This window comes from Sprattus sprattus, assembly GCF_963457725.1.
Source record: "Sprattus sprattus genome assembly, chromosome: 18".
Lineage (NCBI taxonomy): Eukaryota > Metazoa > Chordata > Actinopteri > Clupeiformes > Clupeidae > Sprattus > Sprattus sprattus.
In genome coordinates this window covers 21,003,895-21,018,894 of record NC_137916.1, presented here as the reverse complement: position 1 = coordinate 21,018,894, position 15,000 = coordinate 21,003,895, and the positions used below count along the sequence as shown (strand labels likewise).

Sequence of the window (15,000 nt, the reverse complement as noted above, 5' to 3'; positions counted from 1 at the left end):
CTCGTACGTCTGTCCTCTCTCAGTGGGACGCTGGATCCTAATGAGGCTGAGGGCGCTCCGTGAGGCGTACACACACAGCTCCTGCCAGATGACGACTGTAATGAACTTAAAAGGGTGACATTGACTCCCGTTTAAGGGGTCGGCCCCCACCCTCCCTCCCACGGCCAGGAGCAAGGGTGACGAGCCGCGCCTTGAGCTTGTCAGAGAGCTGGGTTGGAGTTGCTGTCGGTCAGGGCCCAGGGAGGTGACGTGTTATTCTTTGGTTGGGCACTGATGGCCCAGTGCAGTACATGGGCATCATTGTTGTGATTTGTCTGAACCTCTTTCACTGAGGCAGATCTAGACTGTTACACAAAATGAGGAGAAGTGTCAGTCTAGCGTGCACTGTATCACTGTACTGTCCAGTGTCCACGGTACTTTCTGACAGGTAATTTACCTTTACCTCCTCGAGTCAAGGACAAAGCACCATTAGAACCTGATACTGATAGTTTAGCCCTGAGAGTATTACAGTTCGAGGCACTAAAGTATGACCTCAATTTATAATGACTCAACATGGCAGGAGAACAGTTGTTTTACAACTGAATCACTGCTCTTGATCTTCAATTATTCCTCATCTATGAAATTTTACATTTAGGTGAGGCAGTGTGACTCCATTTTATGCTGCTGAACATAGCTGAATGTTTGAGAGCCTGCTTTTAGGCAGCTGTAAGCTCATCTTTTATCTGTAATTAACAGGGGCGAATCTTAATAATAACTTTTCTGGAATTTGACAGTTTAATTAAAGGCAATGTGTTTCATCTTTTCCTATTCCTTTCCTCTAAATGGACATGCTGTGCACGTCAGGACGATTATAGATAATCTTCACTCGTTTACGACTGAATGATCACTGATTGCGCCACAACGACCCCACTGGCTTGAAAACATTCTGTGCCCGGATAGTGGGGTAGGCTACTGTTTGCGCCATTTGATAATTGTCATTCCTATTAAGCTGTTCAGCATAAAATCGTTCAAGCTCCACAATTTTGCTGCAATCTGTGACCGTTATCAGTTTGTACAGCTGGACAGACTTTGGAGGCTTGTTTTGATGTACAATTTGTAAAATTAGGCACGCTTGTCTCCTTCAAAAGCGAAGACCACCTGGGTGAGAACAGAGCTTGCATCCGGAAGTAGTGTCCTTTATGGGGTCACGCACTTATTTTATGCTTGGGACTCCTCCTTCGTTGACTGCAGATGAGTGTGGAGGGATAAAAAAAAAAACACTAATCTTTTATTCATTAGTTGATTCACTTTCTTACACTCTTACAGCCCATTTATCCTCAAGCAATTTCAGATAGAGATCAGCTTTGGTTTTTTTTTATGGGGAGGGGGGATCTGCAATGATGTTTTCCCTTGTCTTGAATTTTTGATTAAAATAGTGACATCACATTCTGTTGACTCATTTAGTTGCGGCGTGGCGTGAAGTCATTCAGTCTCTGCCAAAATCTCCTAACCACGGCTGTTGCCAGGAGGAAGTGTATGCGGTGTAAACATGAACAAGACCATGGGCACGCGCTTAATTTGATGTAGCCTCAGGATTGACACTGAATATTTATGAATCTCTGTGGCAAACCCTGTAGACTGCAGCTCCGCTTCCTGAGCCGATAACAAGCTGTTTACGTGTTATGAGTTCTTATCCGAGCCCCTGCCTGAAACATTCAGTGGGGCTGGTTTGTAGGAGTTTTGTCGAGCGGAGGGACGACGTCATAGCGGTGCGGCAGCATGGCGACAGACGTACGAGCAATCAAACGGAGGGAACAACTTCAGTCGGGCGTGCGGCGGCCCCCACTGGAGCAGCGTTGGCAGGGCCGGGCGGACGCCTTCGACGGGGCTTGTTATCTTGAAAGAGACAGATCCTCCTCCCCTCGTCCCCCCACCCTGGCGCTGCTGCTGCTGCTGTCCGCGAGCAGGCTGGCAGTAGGCATCAGGCTGCTGGCGAATGCTGTGTTGGAATCTGTTCCTGGGCACTGGGCATCCCATCCATGTTCTTGAGGGCCAGGGAAAAAGCAGGAGGATAGGGGTTGTTTTCAGTTGGTGGGGATGGGTGGAGGGAGGGAGGGGGGGTTGCTTGTTTACCGAATGCCTGTTGTGATCTGATGGGGGCTGAGCGAGATGACACTGTCCTTGAGGGTAGTAGTGGTGGGTGCAGAGGTGGCGTTGGTGGTTGGTGTGTGTGTGCGTGTGTGTGTGTGTGTGTGCGTGCGTGTGTGTGTGTGTGTGTGTGCGTGTGTGTGTGTGTGTGCGTGTGCGTGCGTGCGTGTGTGTGTGTGGGTGGGTGCGTGTGCCGTGGGACAGGGGGATAGAGAGATAGTGGCCAGTGTCCCACATTAGCAGCACCCCCACAGCGTCGCCAGGGGGGCAGAGAGCTCAGTGAGAGAGAAAGACAGAGAGAGTCTGAGGAGGACAGACAGGGAGCAAACAAACAACAAGCCCGAGTGTGAGGGAAAGAAAAAGAGTGTGAAGTAGACAGAAACATGGAACAGAAACAGGGAGGGCCAGAACAGGAGTGTGAATGGGACACTGATCCTCTCCAGTGGCCGTTCAGCCTGAAGATGGAGAGAATGGAGAGGGAGGAGAAGAGAGAGGATGAGTTAGAGGATGGAGAGAAAGAGCGGATGAGAGAGCGAGAGATAGGGGGGTGGGGGGGGGGGGGGGGGGGGGTTGTATTTCCCCAGGATGTGGACAATCTCATTGTCCCCTTCTGTCTGTCATTGGTTGTGTATGTCGGGGAAAAACAGCGCAACCTCCCCCTTTTTGCTGTCTGCTAACTTGTGGGTTTCTGTCCGAATGTGTGAATATTTCTCTCAGCCTCTCTCGTAGCTGTTTTAACACTTTGGGCTGTCCATGGCTGACTTCCAGTGCACTGCTGTCTTCTCCGGCCTGACCGCCGGGGCCACGGTGGAGTGTGTGTGTGTGTGTGTGTGTGTGTGTGTGTGTGTGTGTGTGTGTGTGAGTCATACTCAGTGCTGCTTCACTGTTGAACATCTTAGAGAGAGAGAGAGAGAAAGAGAGAGAGTGAGATAGAGAGAAAGAGAGCAAAAGAGAGAGAGTGAGATAGAGAGAGAGAGAGCGAAAGAGATAGAGAGAGTGAAGAGACACAAAGTGACGGACTGGTAACTGTCTCCCTCTAGGACCCTGACGGAGCTAATGAAGCAGCCAGGAGAGGCGGGCATGGTGGACAGGACGGGAGGCCATCACCCAATCGGGACCAACGGCATCTCTGGCAGGCCCCTGCGTACCAATAACGGTGAGTAACTCCTGCGGGAGAGCATCTGTCCCCGGGGCGACAGTGCGTAAGCATGACAGGCATGGCCAGGCTATTTGTATTTTGACCGAACAGTGTGGAAGTCACACAGAGAGACAACAGAGGAGGCTTAACATGTGCTTCTGCCACACACACACATGTGCCGCTCAAACACTACCCTTGTGAGGACCTAACATAAATCAAATTGTGGCATCAGAGCACTTTTATGGCCTGCCACCAGCAGTGTCAGCAACGGTAAAATCAAGGCAGCAGTGTGGAGTGGAGGTGTCAGTCCAGAAGTCTGCTGAAGCTCTGTTGCAGGCCTTGCTCCAGGAGTGTATGGCTGAACCATATTCACATTCGGAGTGAGGCACAGTGATGTGGGCTCATAGTCTGGACCCCTTGACCTGGCAGCCTCCAACAGCTCTCAAGATGCAAAACAGCAGCTGGGACTTAAAGTCCAGAGCCCCATGAATACAAATGGCCTAGCAAGCAGGGTTGGAGAGGGCATGCCAGCACACACACACACACACACACACACACACACACACACACACACACACAAACACAGATGCATCCACAAACCCACATACCCCCATACATCCACACTTGCAGACACATAGCCACAAATACGGTCTCTCTTTCTCTCTCTCTGACAAAAACACACACACATACAGGCACACACACACACACACACACACACAAGCACACACACACACACGTACACGCACACGCAGACACACACACACACACGCACACGTACACACACACACACACACATACACACACACACACACAGCATTCTGAAAAGAAAGTAGCACCATGGATCTGAGCAGTAGCCACCTCTCCCTGAGTGGATGTGATCAACCAAGTCCTTTAATTAAGATGTCAGTATCTCCCCCACACTCCACCCTTCGCAGCCCTGGACCTGCCACAGCCAGCCCTTCCACCACGCATCGTAAACATACACCAAACACACACAAGCATACACATACATGAACACACACACACACATGAACACACACACATGCATACACACACATGTAAATGTATGCCAATTGAGGCTTACACACACATATGCCCACACCCATTCAGACATGAATGCTGATGCACACATATGTGCAGTTGACACACACATGCACTCTATTTCTCCCTCTCTCTCTATCTCACACACACACACACTCAGAGGAATTAGGATTGAATCGTTCATGCATGTGTACAGTACTCGTGACGGCGCATGCCGTGTCTCTGTTTCCGATCTCGCTCCATGTGTTGGCCCACGTCTTCCTCACGCTTTAATTAGGCTTTAATTAACTGGTCGTTAGTGCAAGAAGGCAGGCGCTGCCGAGCACAGGAGGTGGAGCGATGGTCCCCCAGGACCCCGGCTGCTCCACCTGCTCCATCAGTCAATGTATGAACTGCACCTCCTCACCAAACACGACACACACTTCTCCTTTTAAACCAGTCTTCACCTCCAGCAGTAATTACACAGCCTGTAGCCACTCCTCTGCATCCCCACCAGTGGATGTTCATATAAGGCCCACTCCTCTAATTACTGTAAATCAATAGTCCTTTGTCTTCTGAGGGACGACGAAATGTATAAGAACCACACATTCACTGCAGTGAAACCTGAGTTAGGAGCGATAGGAAGGTAGAACAAGGGTAACAAAATGGTAATGTTTCGCTCTGTTTGTTTGTTTGTATTGTAGCAATTTGCAGTACAGGACAGTGGGCTTACCAGCTGGAAAGTGGGTTAACCTTGTGTCTCTGCTTACTTAACCATGTCATTAAATGAGGGGGTAGGACTTGTTGAACGACTGCTGGTTTACTGTAGTTGGATGTAGATAAAACATTACAAACATAAAAGATGTCTTTGGTGAGCGCTTTATCAGGTCGAGAATAATAAAAAAAATACTCTACATCTCTCACAGTTTATTTTGGTGCCACCAGTCAATGTAAACAAAGATTTATTTCTTTGCATTTCTGACATCAGTTCATAGACCACAGTTAAACCTCAAGTATTCCTGTAGCTCGACTGGTAGAGTAGGTTGTAAAAACCCCAAGGTAATGGTTTGCATGGCAAAAATTCCAAACCCTACCTGTACCCATACTTTGGTCAGAAGCACCTGACAAATGAATAAATGCACACGACACACATCTGTCCCTGCACCACATTTAATACGCCACATGTGTACAAGCACACCTGTCCACTCTGAAAACATCTACTTCTCAACCCAAGCAACCTCTGACTAAATCTGAATCATGAACTAACACCTCCATACGTACCTGCCACTTCTTAGGCAAAAAACACCACCACCAACTACAGCGCCATTATGGTTAGATTGTGGTGGAGCTGGGGGAAGAGTGAATAAAACAATGATGGATGGATTTGGATGGAGAAGTCGAAGCAGAATGGAGGAGAGGAGGGGAGAGAGAGAGAGATGGGAAAGAGGACAGGTGGGAGGGGAGTGATGGGGGGGGGGGGGGGGGTCGAGGAGAGACTGAGAGCAAGAGAGATGGGCTGATAAAGAGATAGGCAGGTGAGAGGAGAGGAGAGAAAGAAAATCTGGCATGAAGAGGAGGAGTGAAACGAGGAAGGACGGAGAGAGAGAAAGCGGAGAGTGGCAGGGTGGGTGGAGGTAGACAATGATAGAGAGGGCTGAACTGTGTGTCAAATAAACGTTAAGAGAGAAGAATTATGGGGACTTTACGGAGAAAGGGCGAGAGCTGTGTTATATGTGATGACATCATTATTCTATCCAAGGAGCTGGGCTGTGTGACTTCAGAGTCATTACTTCAGAAGCCTTGACAAATTTAACACCAGCACCAGGAGAATATATACTATGCCTCTGGCTTTCCAACAAATCCCTAATTATGATCTATAACACTGTTCCTCATTTGGGAAAAGGCATGCTCTATACAGGCCTACTCTTGGGTAGGTCAAATGCCTTCTCTTACTTGTGGCATACCTGCTAGTTCCCTTCTTCCTCTCCCTCAGGCTGTGTATGAGGCTTGGTGTGTGTGCGTGCGCGTGCACCCTGCCACGTTTATCTGAAGCTCGGTGGGCATTGGGACACAGGTCTCCGCCCTACCTCCTGTGTTTGTTGGCCAGGTCACTCACTAGTCCAGGCTCCTTTGGCTTTACTATGTCCAGATGTGTTGGTATTTGCTGAAAATACATGCAAGTGAAGCGAAGCGCTCTCTTCGCGTCATGTCATTTGTCTTTACATCATAACCGTCGTTCAGTTAAAGAAAGCCCAGGATGACAACAACAACAACCCCTTACAAGGCCCTCCAAACATTTTTTTTTTTTATTATTATTATCAAATCACATGACTGAACAATGCTCAATTCGCCAAACGTTTACGTCACCGTCGCCTGCCTAAAAATAATAAAACTCGGAACTTCGCTACCCTTGAAAGTCTTATTTGTGTGATTTTGGATACCATCACCAACCATAAAAGAAAGGAAACACAACAACAACAACAGAAATAAATTAAGACCTTGAGCTAAACTCAGTCGGGTTCCAGTTTGATGGGCTGGTGGTAGCTTTTCAGTCTAGTCTAAAGCCACAAGGGCAGGTTGTTTGAAGCAGACTGCAAGTAAGCTTACTTCTTTCCGTGGTTTGCGTCACTTTCCTGCACAATACATCAGTTTGCATACCTATAAGGGCGGAATACTACCTAAGGAGAAGTTTGTTTGTGTAAGAAAAGGAGGCCTTCACTAATCCAAGTTTTACTTCCCAAACCTTACAAGTTATGCCTTTTTAGCTCAGGGTACTCTGTTTCCCAGCAATGCAAGACTAAGCAATATACACAATATTTTTAAACACAGCTAACAGTGACAATGTTTCTATTTGATTTCATACAAATGGGTAGATGCTTAGTAATGAATATAATGATGAGTAACGTAGAACTCAATAAGAACTCAGAACTAATTACATGCAGCTATGCTCTTGGGGGAGCTTACTCTGTATTTGGTACTATGAGAGAGAATCCATTGTTGGAGAGAATACTTAAACAGGCATGATATGTGCATGCATACACTGAAGTGGATTGAAGCTATGATTGTGAGCTTTGTTTGATGTTCTTCTGCGTCCACGCAAGTTTGAGCATGTGCCGTTGCATGTGTCAGAGAATATGTATGTCAGTGAATGTGTGTCCTAAGAATGTGTGGTCTTGCGGAGAAGGGGACAGCTGGACAAAGCTGGTCTGGTGTGGAGAACTGCCTCAAGGAAGTGGAGGAGGGTAAAAAGAGGGAGAGAGAGAGAGAGAGAGAGAGAAGGAGAGGAATAGTAGAGGGAGAGAGAGAATATAAAGAAAGAGGATTCTCTGGGGCAACTCTGCCTGTACTTTGATATCAGTCTGGAGTTTCCACAGCAAAGTATAGTCAGCACCATGGACAGCGGCCTCTGGACTGCCCACACTCTCTGATCCAGATTCAGCTCTTTTTTATATTCTCTGAAGGACTCCTCTTTGCTCGCAGTCCTCCGCGTGAAAAACATGCAACCATACAAAGAGAATTAAACATTGAGGGAGCGGAGAAAGCCCTCCCCAGCACAGTTACACCAGTCAGAACAGATACATGAGAATGAAGCAGCATTCTGCGCAGTCATCCCATGTACTTCACGTCCTGTTTGTTGCTCTGTTGCCTCGCTGCAGTTGGACTGGGGCTGTCACGCAAGGATAAATGAATGAATGAATGAAGCCCCAGATGTCTGCAGCCCAAATAAAAGATGACATACAGCGGCTCTATCGTTGACAAGTCTTGCGTTGCCTCCGCCTTCTTTTTTATGCGTGGGGTAGTCGCGGAGCCTGTGGTAGAAGCCTCTTGGTGCTTAGAGCAGAACAGACGCACACACACACACACACACACACACACACACACACACACACACACACACACACACACACACACACACACACACACACACACACACACAAACGCACACACATACACGCACACAGACACTGCACTGAGCCTTTGTAGATAGCAGTGATTAGCATTCGCAGAGAGACTGTGATCTGCATCTTGACTGAGGGAGGGAGAGATAGCATTGACATTGGAACTGAAAAAAAGAGAAGAAGAAAAAAAAACAGGGGCTGTGGGGAGGGGCTGTTAAGTGAGGGGAAAGGAAGTGTGTGTGTGTCAGAGAGAGAGAGAGAGAGAAAAGGAGGGAAAGAGGGTGACACATCTGTGCTTTTATATTTATACGCCACCCTTCGGATGGTGGAAATCACACGCGCTGAGGCTGCGTGCTCGACGCAGTGCGGTGCCGCTCGAGGAGAGGCACAGCAACACAGAGAGATAACAGGTTTACTAGTCGCACAGTGGGAATGAGTATGGGAGCTCGTGTGTGTATGTTTGCCCGTCTTAGCGCGCCATCTGTGCGCCCGCCATGTGACTGCGACCTATATGTGCAATCAGCGCTGATGGGGACGTTCAGACAGACTGTGTTTTAATGTGTTTGTGCGCAGAGCCATGCGTGTCCTTCTGCACATGCACTGGTATTACGATCTGTGTGGATGTGTGTGTGTGTGTGTGTTTGTGTGTGTGTGTTAGAGTGTTTGTGTGTGTGCAACCATGATAATTGAGGCAGGGGAGCAGAAGTGTTTGATCACAGCACACTCTCTCCTTCCAGCCATGAATAACGCCCTTCCCATGACCCCTCCAGCTGTCTTTACTGAGTGACACCCACTCCCCCTGTCCCCCTGTCCCCCCTATACCTCCCCACAGTCTCCCCTGCTTCCACAGCAGGCCATCCTGCACCCTTACTGGTGTGTGCGTGTGTGTGTGGTGGTGGTGGTGGGGGGGGAGTGGTTAAGGATAATCTAAGGTCCTCGAGCCACAGAGATTGCAGTCTGGGGGGTTGACTCTCCCAGTGTCAATGGTCTGGGGTCTGGGAGAGAGAGCATGAGTGAAAAGCCCAGCAGATCCAGGAGAAGTGCCTGCTCCTACGTAGCGTCACACAGAACAGACAGCTGACAGTAATACGACGGACTTCGACTCCTGGCTCAACAGTTATGGATCAACTGCTTAGAATGAAGAGTGCATGAAGAGTGCTTAACAAATAAAATGAATTATTATTATTATTATTATTATTATTATTATAACACAGATATTCCCATGGCCTTAAAACGGCACGGGTATCGGCCTTTGCTGAAGAGGGTTTTGAGAAGGATCCAGCCGGCTTGTGGCTCTGTGATATGCAGAGTGCTGCCGTGCATACATCCACACATGGAACAAGGCGGATTTAGCACAGCGGACTTCAGACTGGCTGCGAATGCACTGATAGTGCGGATTTACCAATGCCAAGACAGTGTGACCCTTGTTTACTTGTAATAAGGCCTAAGGCCCCAACACCCCCCCCCCCCCCCCCCCCCTTAAGAGACGAGGCTTCAGTGCCCAGAACATTCTCCATCAGAGGCTGCCATGACTATTTATAGCACGATAAATATGGGTGATTACCAAACTAACCCCAAAGTCATTGAGAACCGGGAGGGAGAGACATAAACCATTAAAAGCGTGCCACATGGAAGCGATCCCGCTGGAGGAGTGCTGAAGCGAAACACCACCTCCCCGATCTCCGTCGGCTCCCCCTCACCCATCCCCTCACCCCCCAACGCTGATGAAGTTCCAAAACAATCCTCTGACCTTCTCCTGGTTTAAAGGCTAATATGAAGACGGAAGATCCACCATTCTCTCTTGAGAGGGAGCGAACGAGCAAGAGAGAGTAGACAGAATGACCTGATCTGTCGACAAACTCTTTGGGGATTGAGTTGCTGAAGGTCACGCTTAATGTGTGTTTGAATAGGGTTAACGTTGGAGTTTGAACACGCGCTGGGATAAGCACTGTTATGTGATTGGGAATCAATTCTGTAACTAAAGGCCAGGCCATAGCACTTAAATGAGCCACAGGAGAGAGATAGAGATAGATAGAGTGTGGGAAAGAGAGACACATGGAAGCAAGCAGGGCAATAAACGAAATGCCAAACACACCATGCTGGGAGTAGGGGACACATGTCGAAACCTAAACACACCATGCTGGGAGTAGGGAATACACGTCGAAACCCAAACACACATCATGGATGATGCAGGTTTTGTTGGATAGGAGCCACAGTCTAGACAGAATTCTAGTGTATGTGGTGCACCAGTTCTATATTCAACCATATGCACACACAATAACACCACTGCTACCACTACCACCACACACACACACACACACACACACACACACACACACACACACACACACACACACACACACACACACACACACACACACACACACACACACACACACACACAATTGCACATACAATTAGAGCTGTACAAACACATACAGCTCTGACACACGCACACACACACACACACATACACACACTGATGTTTCTCAGTCTCTCTCTCTCTCTCTCTCTCTGACATGCTCACAAGCTCACACACACACACACACACACACCAAATCCATCTCTTCAAGTACAAATGTAGACATAGACAGATGCGCACACAGAGGCAGAATCTCACCTAGCTGCAGGGCCTCCATCAGGTTGGGGACAGGTGTCATCTATCTGGCCTTGCAGGGGAGGCCGACTGATGGAGCAGCTCCTATCCTTTCCTCTCCTCTCCTCTCCTCTCCTATCCTTTCCTTTCCTCTCCTCTCCTCTCCTCTCCTCTCCTCTCCTCTCCTCTTCTCTCCTCTCCTCTCCTCTCCTCTCCACACTGCTGCTGTCAGGAGGAAGCAGGGAAAAGAAATGGTCTAAAGCAGATCGATCCAATTACCAGAGAAAATGTCAAAAAAGGTATTTATGGCTTGGGAGGACATTTATAATGTAATTTGCATTCCAGGAGCTTCCAGTCTGAATGGCATTCTCATTCACTATTACTACATGAGCCTCAAGTGTACAAGAGTGCACACAGTGGTGCTATTAACTGCTCGAAATAGAATGTATGCAACAGTCTTAATATATCTGTAACGCTTTAACATTGAACCCTTCATCCTTATCAGGACTGACATCAAATGTCAGAAACTTGTCATAACCAGTGGCCATATATAGTCTTAAGTTGTCATGACGCTCAGTTTCCAGTGATAAAGCAATGTCATGGGGCCATTTTCTGTGATTGTTATGGAAACCTCGCCAAATGTTTCATGCTTTGGTGGCTTATATGCATGTTCCATAGGCTGTTGAGATCCAAAGTTCTAAGAACTCGAATTGAGAATGTTTGTCTATTTCGATTGTCAAGATGACTAAATGGCAGGATATAATGAGTTTATCAGAAACGTAACTCACTTTTATGACGGAGACTTCAAGTAAAGTGAGTCCAACATGTCAAATGCCCTTCGACTGACTACATGTCCCTTGCCTAAGCCTGGACTCCCTTTGTTCTGATCTGACTGTGGGGACTGTGTGGAAGGCACTGGAACTACAAGGGCAGTAGAATGTGGAGAGACCGCTCCTCCCCCGTGGCGAGAGCAGCATTGATCTGGGGGAGCACGTGCCCACACCCCCACACCCCAACGTTTCCCCTAAGGAGAGAGGGGAGCTGCTTCTAGCTGACACAGGAATCAGCCGGCATTAAGGTGGATCAAAGGGGCTCGGTTGCCACAGTGATTTGCCAGAGACAGGGAGGAGGAATAGAAAAAGAAAGCGAGAGAAAGAGAGACAGAGGAAGAGAGAGAAAATGGGGTTGGAAAAGAGAGAGAGAGAGTGTGAGGCAACATTTCCTATTGACAGAGGCTGCAATTGTCCCGCCGTCACAGTATGTGGTGTCTCAATCATCTGTCCATCCGTGCCTGAGGGGAACGATTAGGGTGATGTTGCGAAAGTTAGAGAGATTATGACGGAGGTTGAGACATTACAAATCAGTTGAGTAGCAGGGCAAAGTTGAAGGGACAAATGAAAACATATCACTTTATATTAAGTTTCATTAACAACCATTCATTAAATGCAACTAAGCACGTTTATTTAGCAGACATGGAACCCATGACCTGGGTGATATTACGTAACACATTCCACTACCCGCTGCTGGAACACAAGATGCAGCAGTTGACATCAGGAGTGTTAAGTTAAGTGTTTCTTCATACCATTTCATACATTAAAAATGTGTCTTGGGAGATCTCGTATGAGAAGGATAATGCGTTACTGAATGGTCAACTCTGACAAAATAAACTCATGGCCACCTCAGTTCAAAATAAATGAAAGAAAATTACCTCTGAATTATTAATATTGAGGTCAATGCTCGGTTCTTGTTGTATTAACACTAATTCCCCAAGCCGGGGCTAATATATTGACTCATGTCGGTGAAAGGAACAAAGCCTCACCAAAGCAGCCAGTGGGTGAGTGGATCTGAAAGCAGGGGAAAGAGGAGGTGACGTGGAAGGCATGGTGGAATGCAGATGTCTGCATGAGAACGAGAGAAATGATGAAGCAGCATTGGGAGGTGGAAGGTGAAGGGATACATTTGTAGGGAGAGAAAGTGAGAGAGTGTGAGAGAGAGAGAGAGAGAGAGAGAGAGAGAGAGGGAGAAAGAGAGAGGTTAAGGGACACATTTGTGTAGAGAGAGAGTGAGTGAGTGAGAGAGAGGGAGAGGGAGAGAGAGGGGGGAATGGTGGTCATCTATGATGGAAGAAAGAATGACGCCAAGAAAGGTGAAATGAGGGGGAAACACTTTGTGGCATAAAAGGCCTGGTCAGTGTTCTGGAAAACAGCCACCTTTTGCCCACCTCTACACCCCCCCCCCTGTCTCTCTCTCTCCCTCTCTCTCTCTCTCTTTCTCTCCACTCTCCCTCTTTCCCTGTCTGCCTCTATCACTTCTGCTGTAAAGCTTAAATGTCATTGGACAGCTTACATGTGGTTCAAGCAGAGAGAGCGAAATGTCAAGCATGGTAAAGGGTGATGTGCCTGCCTCTATGTGTTCAGGGATGTGTGTGGATGGGTGTGTGTGTGTGTGATAGAGAGAGACAGAAAGAAAAGGACAGAGATAAAGAAAGGGTAAAAAGTTTATTGTGTTAGGGTTATTTCACAGTTAGAGATATAAAGATACGCCCTCTCTCTGTCTTTCTCTGTCTCTCTCTCTCTCTCACACACACACACACACACACACACACACACACACACACACACACACACACACACACACACACACACACACACACACACATGCACACTGCAGAAATTCAGCTTTCAAAAACGAGAAAAAAAGTAATAAAATGGTGGATATATTACTTAAAATAAGAAAAGTATCTGCCAACAGAACATGAAACTTTGACTTACCAAGTTTTTTTTAAAAAGAACCCCAGCTATATCTTAAAACTAGTGCGGCCAGACTAAAAACAAGCAGATTTGTCATGATTCTGACTGTGACAAAGCAGTTTTGTTCTTGTCAGTGGTGATCAAACAGCCTTATAATTATGGCAATTCTAGACAAGTTATAATACCTTATTAAAAATAATTAAGGACTGAAACGCTTGGAGTAATTGAAACGCTCAAACATAAAAAATGCCTGGTAAAAAGAAGTATCTTGTCAGGCAAAAAACAAGCATGTGTTGCCTTGATTTAAAATATTTCATCTTACTAAGATTTCAATTATTGCAGTGTACGCGCACACACCCATATGCACACACACACACACACACACAGCCTTTTCAAGCCCCACCTGTCCCTCATCGCTCCCATAAAATGGTAGGGCAAGCTTAAAATTGACAAAACTATTGAAATAACCTCAAATAATAACAAATTGCATTTTATTTAGGTCAGCAAATGTATACCGCTTGGAGTGGTTTCATGTTTCATGTTGTAGTGTATTGTTGTTATGGACACGCACCCATGGACAGATTATGAAACCATGGGCCCGTGGGCCAGGAGGTGTAACTAAATACACCGCTTCCAACAACAAATAAGAGATACGTTAATATCAGAAGTCACCTCTGATATTAACAAAGACAAAGTCTAAAACATATTGACAGCAAGCAAAGTTAATAACTCACACCCTCCAGAACAATGACCTACGTTTAAATTCTATGAACTGTGTTAGTTCGTTGAGAGGTCAAATGTAATTATTAGTCATTTACATTACGTTCTAATACAGTATGTGACCGTTAGGACACCATTCATATCTCCGTTGGTGGCTAACGTTAGCACTTATTAGCCAGCTGCGCTGTAATCTGTTGTTGCTCTTATTGTTGGTGTAATGAATCTAATAGTAACTTGCTGTGTTTAGTTAAGATACCTTCTAAGTATTTTCCGTTTCTTGTGTATTATAGTTTCACTCATAAGTTTTCACCTGACATCAATAAAGGAGCAATGCACTCGCTACCTGGCTTGTGAAATCAAGTTGGGCTGACTGTTGAACAACGTCAACACACTGGATGTGTTAAACACGTAGCGGGTTCAGTACATTGCCCTAACTAAACTTTCATGCTCCAGGATTTTTTTTTTTTTAATTGTCCCGCTGCAATTAATACGCCAACGTCGATCAAAATCTATTGTCTAAAAAGGAAAGCATTGCCACAGATCAGGGGTCAAAAAAAAAAAATCTCCTGTTTATTGACAGGTGGGGCGTCCATTTGCGCCCCACCTGTCAAGTCTCTGTGCCCCACACTTTGAGAAATGCTGAACTAGACGGAGGCCATTCATACTCACACCCTTCACCCTTCATGCTTACCCTCACAGAGTCACGTGAGCTTCTATCAGGCCAATTATGGGTCCCCTGTGACTTTCCTG

At 46.8% G+C, this 15,000-nt stretch overlaps 1 protein-coding gene across 1 annotated transcript in view; it reads left to right on the top strand.

The window, feature by feature from the left end:
• LOC308379159 (protein shisa-8) overlaps window positions 1-15,000 on the top strand; it is a gene marked incomplete at both ends in the record, with an annotated part of 61,720 nt that overhangs the window by 22,668 nt on the left and 24,052 nt on the right. The window contains one exon of the mRNA XM_080856215.1: window positions 3,168-3,283. Coding sequence (XP_080712341.1) covers window positions 3,168-3,283 — 116 coding nt within the window. The remainder of the gene's footprint in view (window positions 1-3,167; window positions 3,284-15,000) is intronic.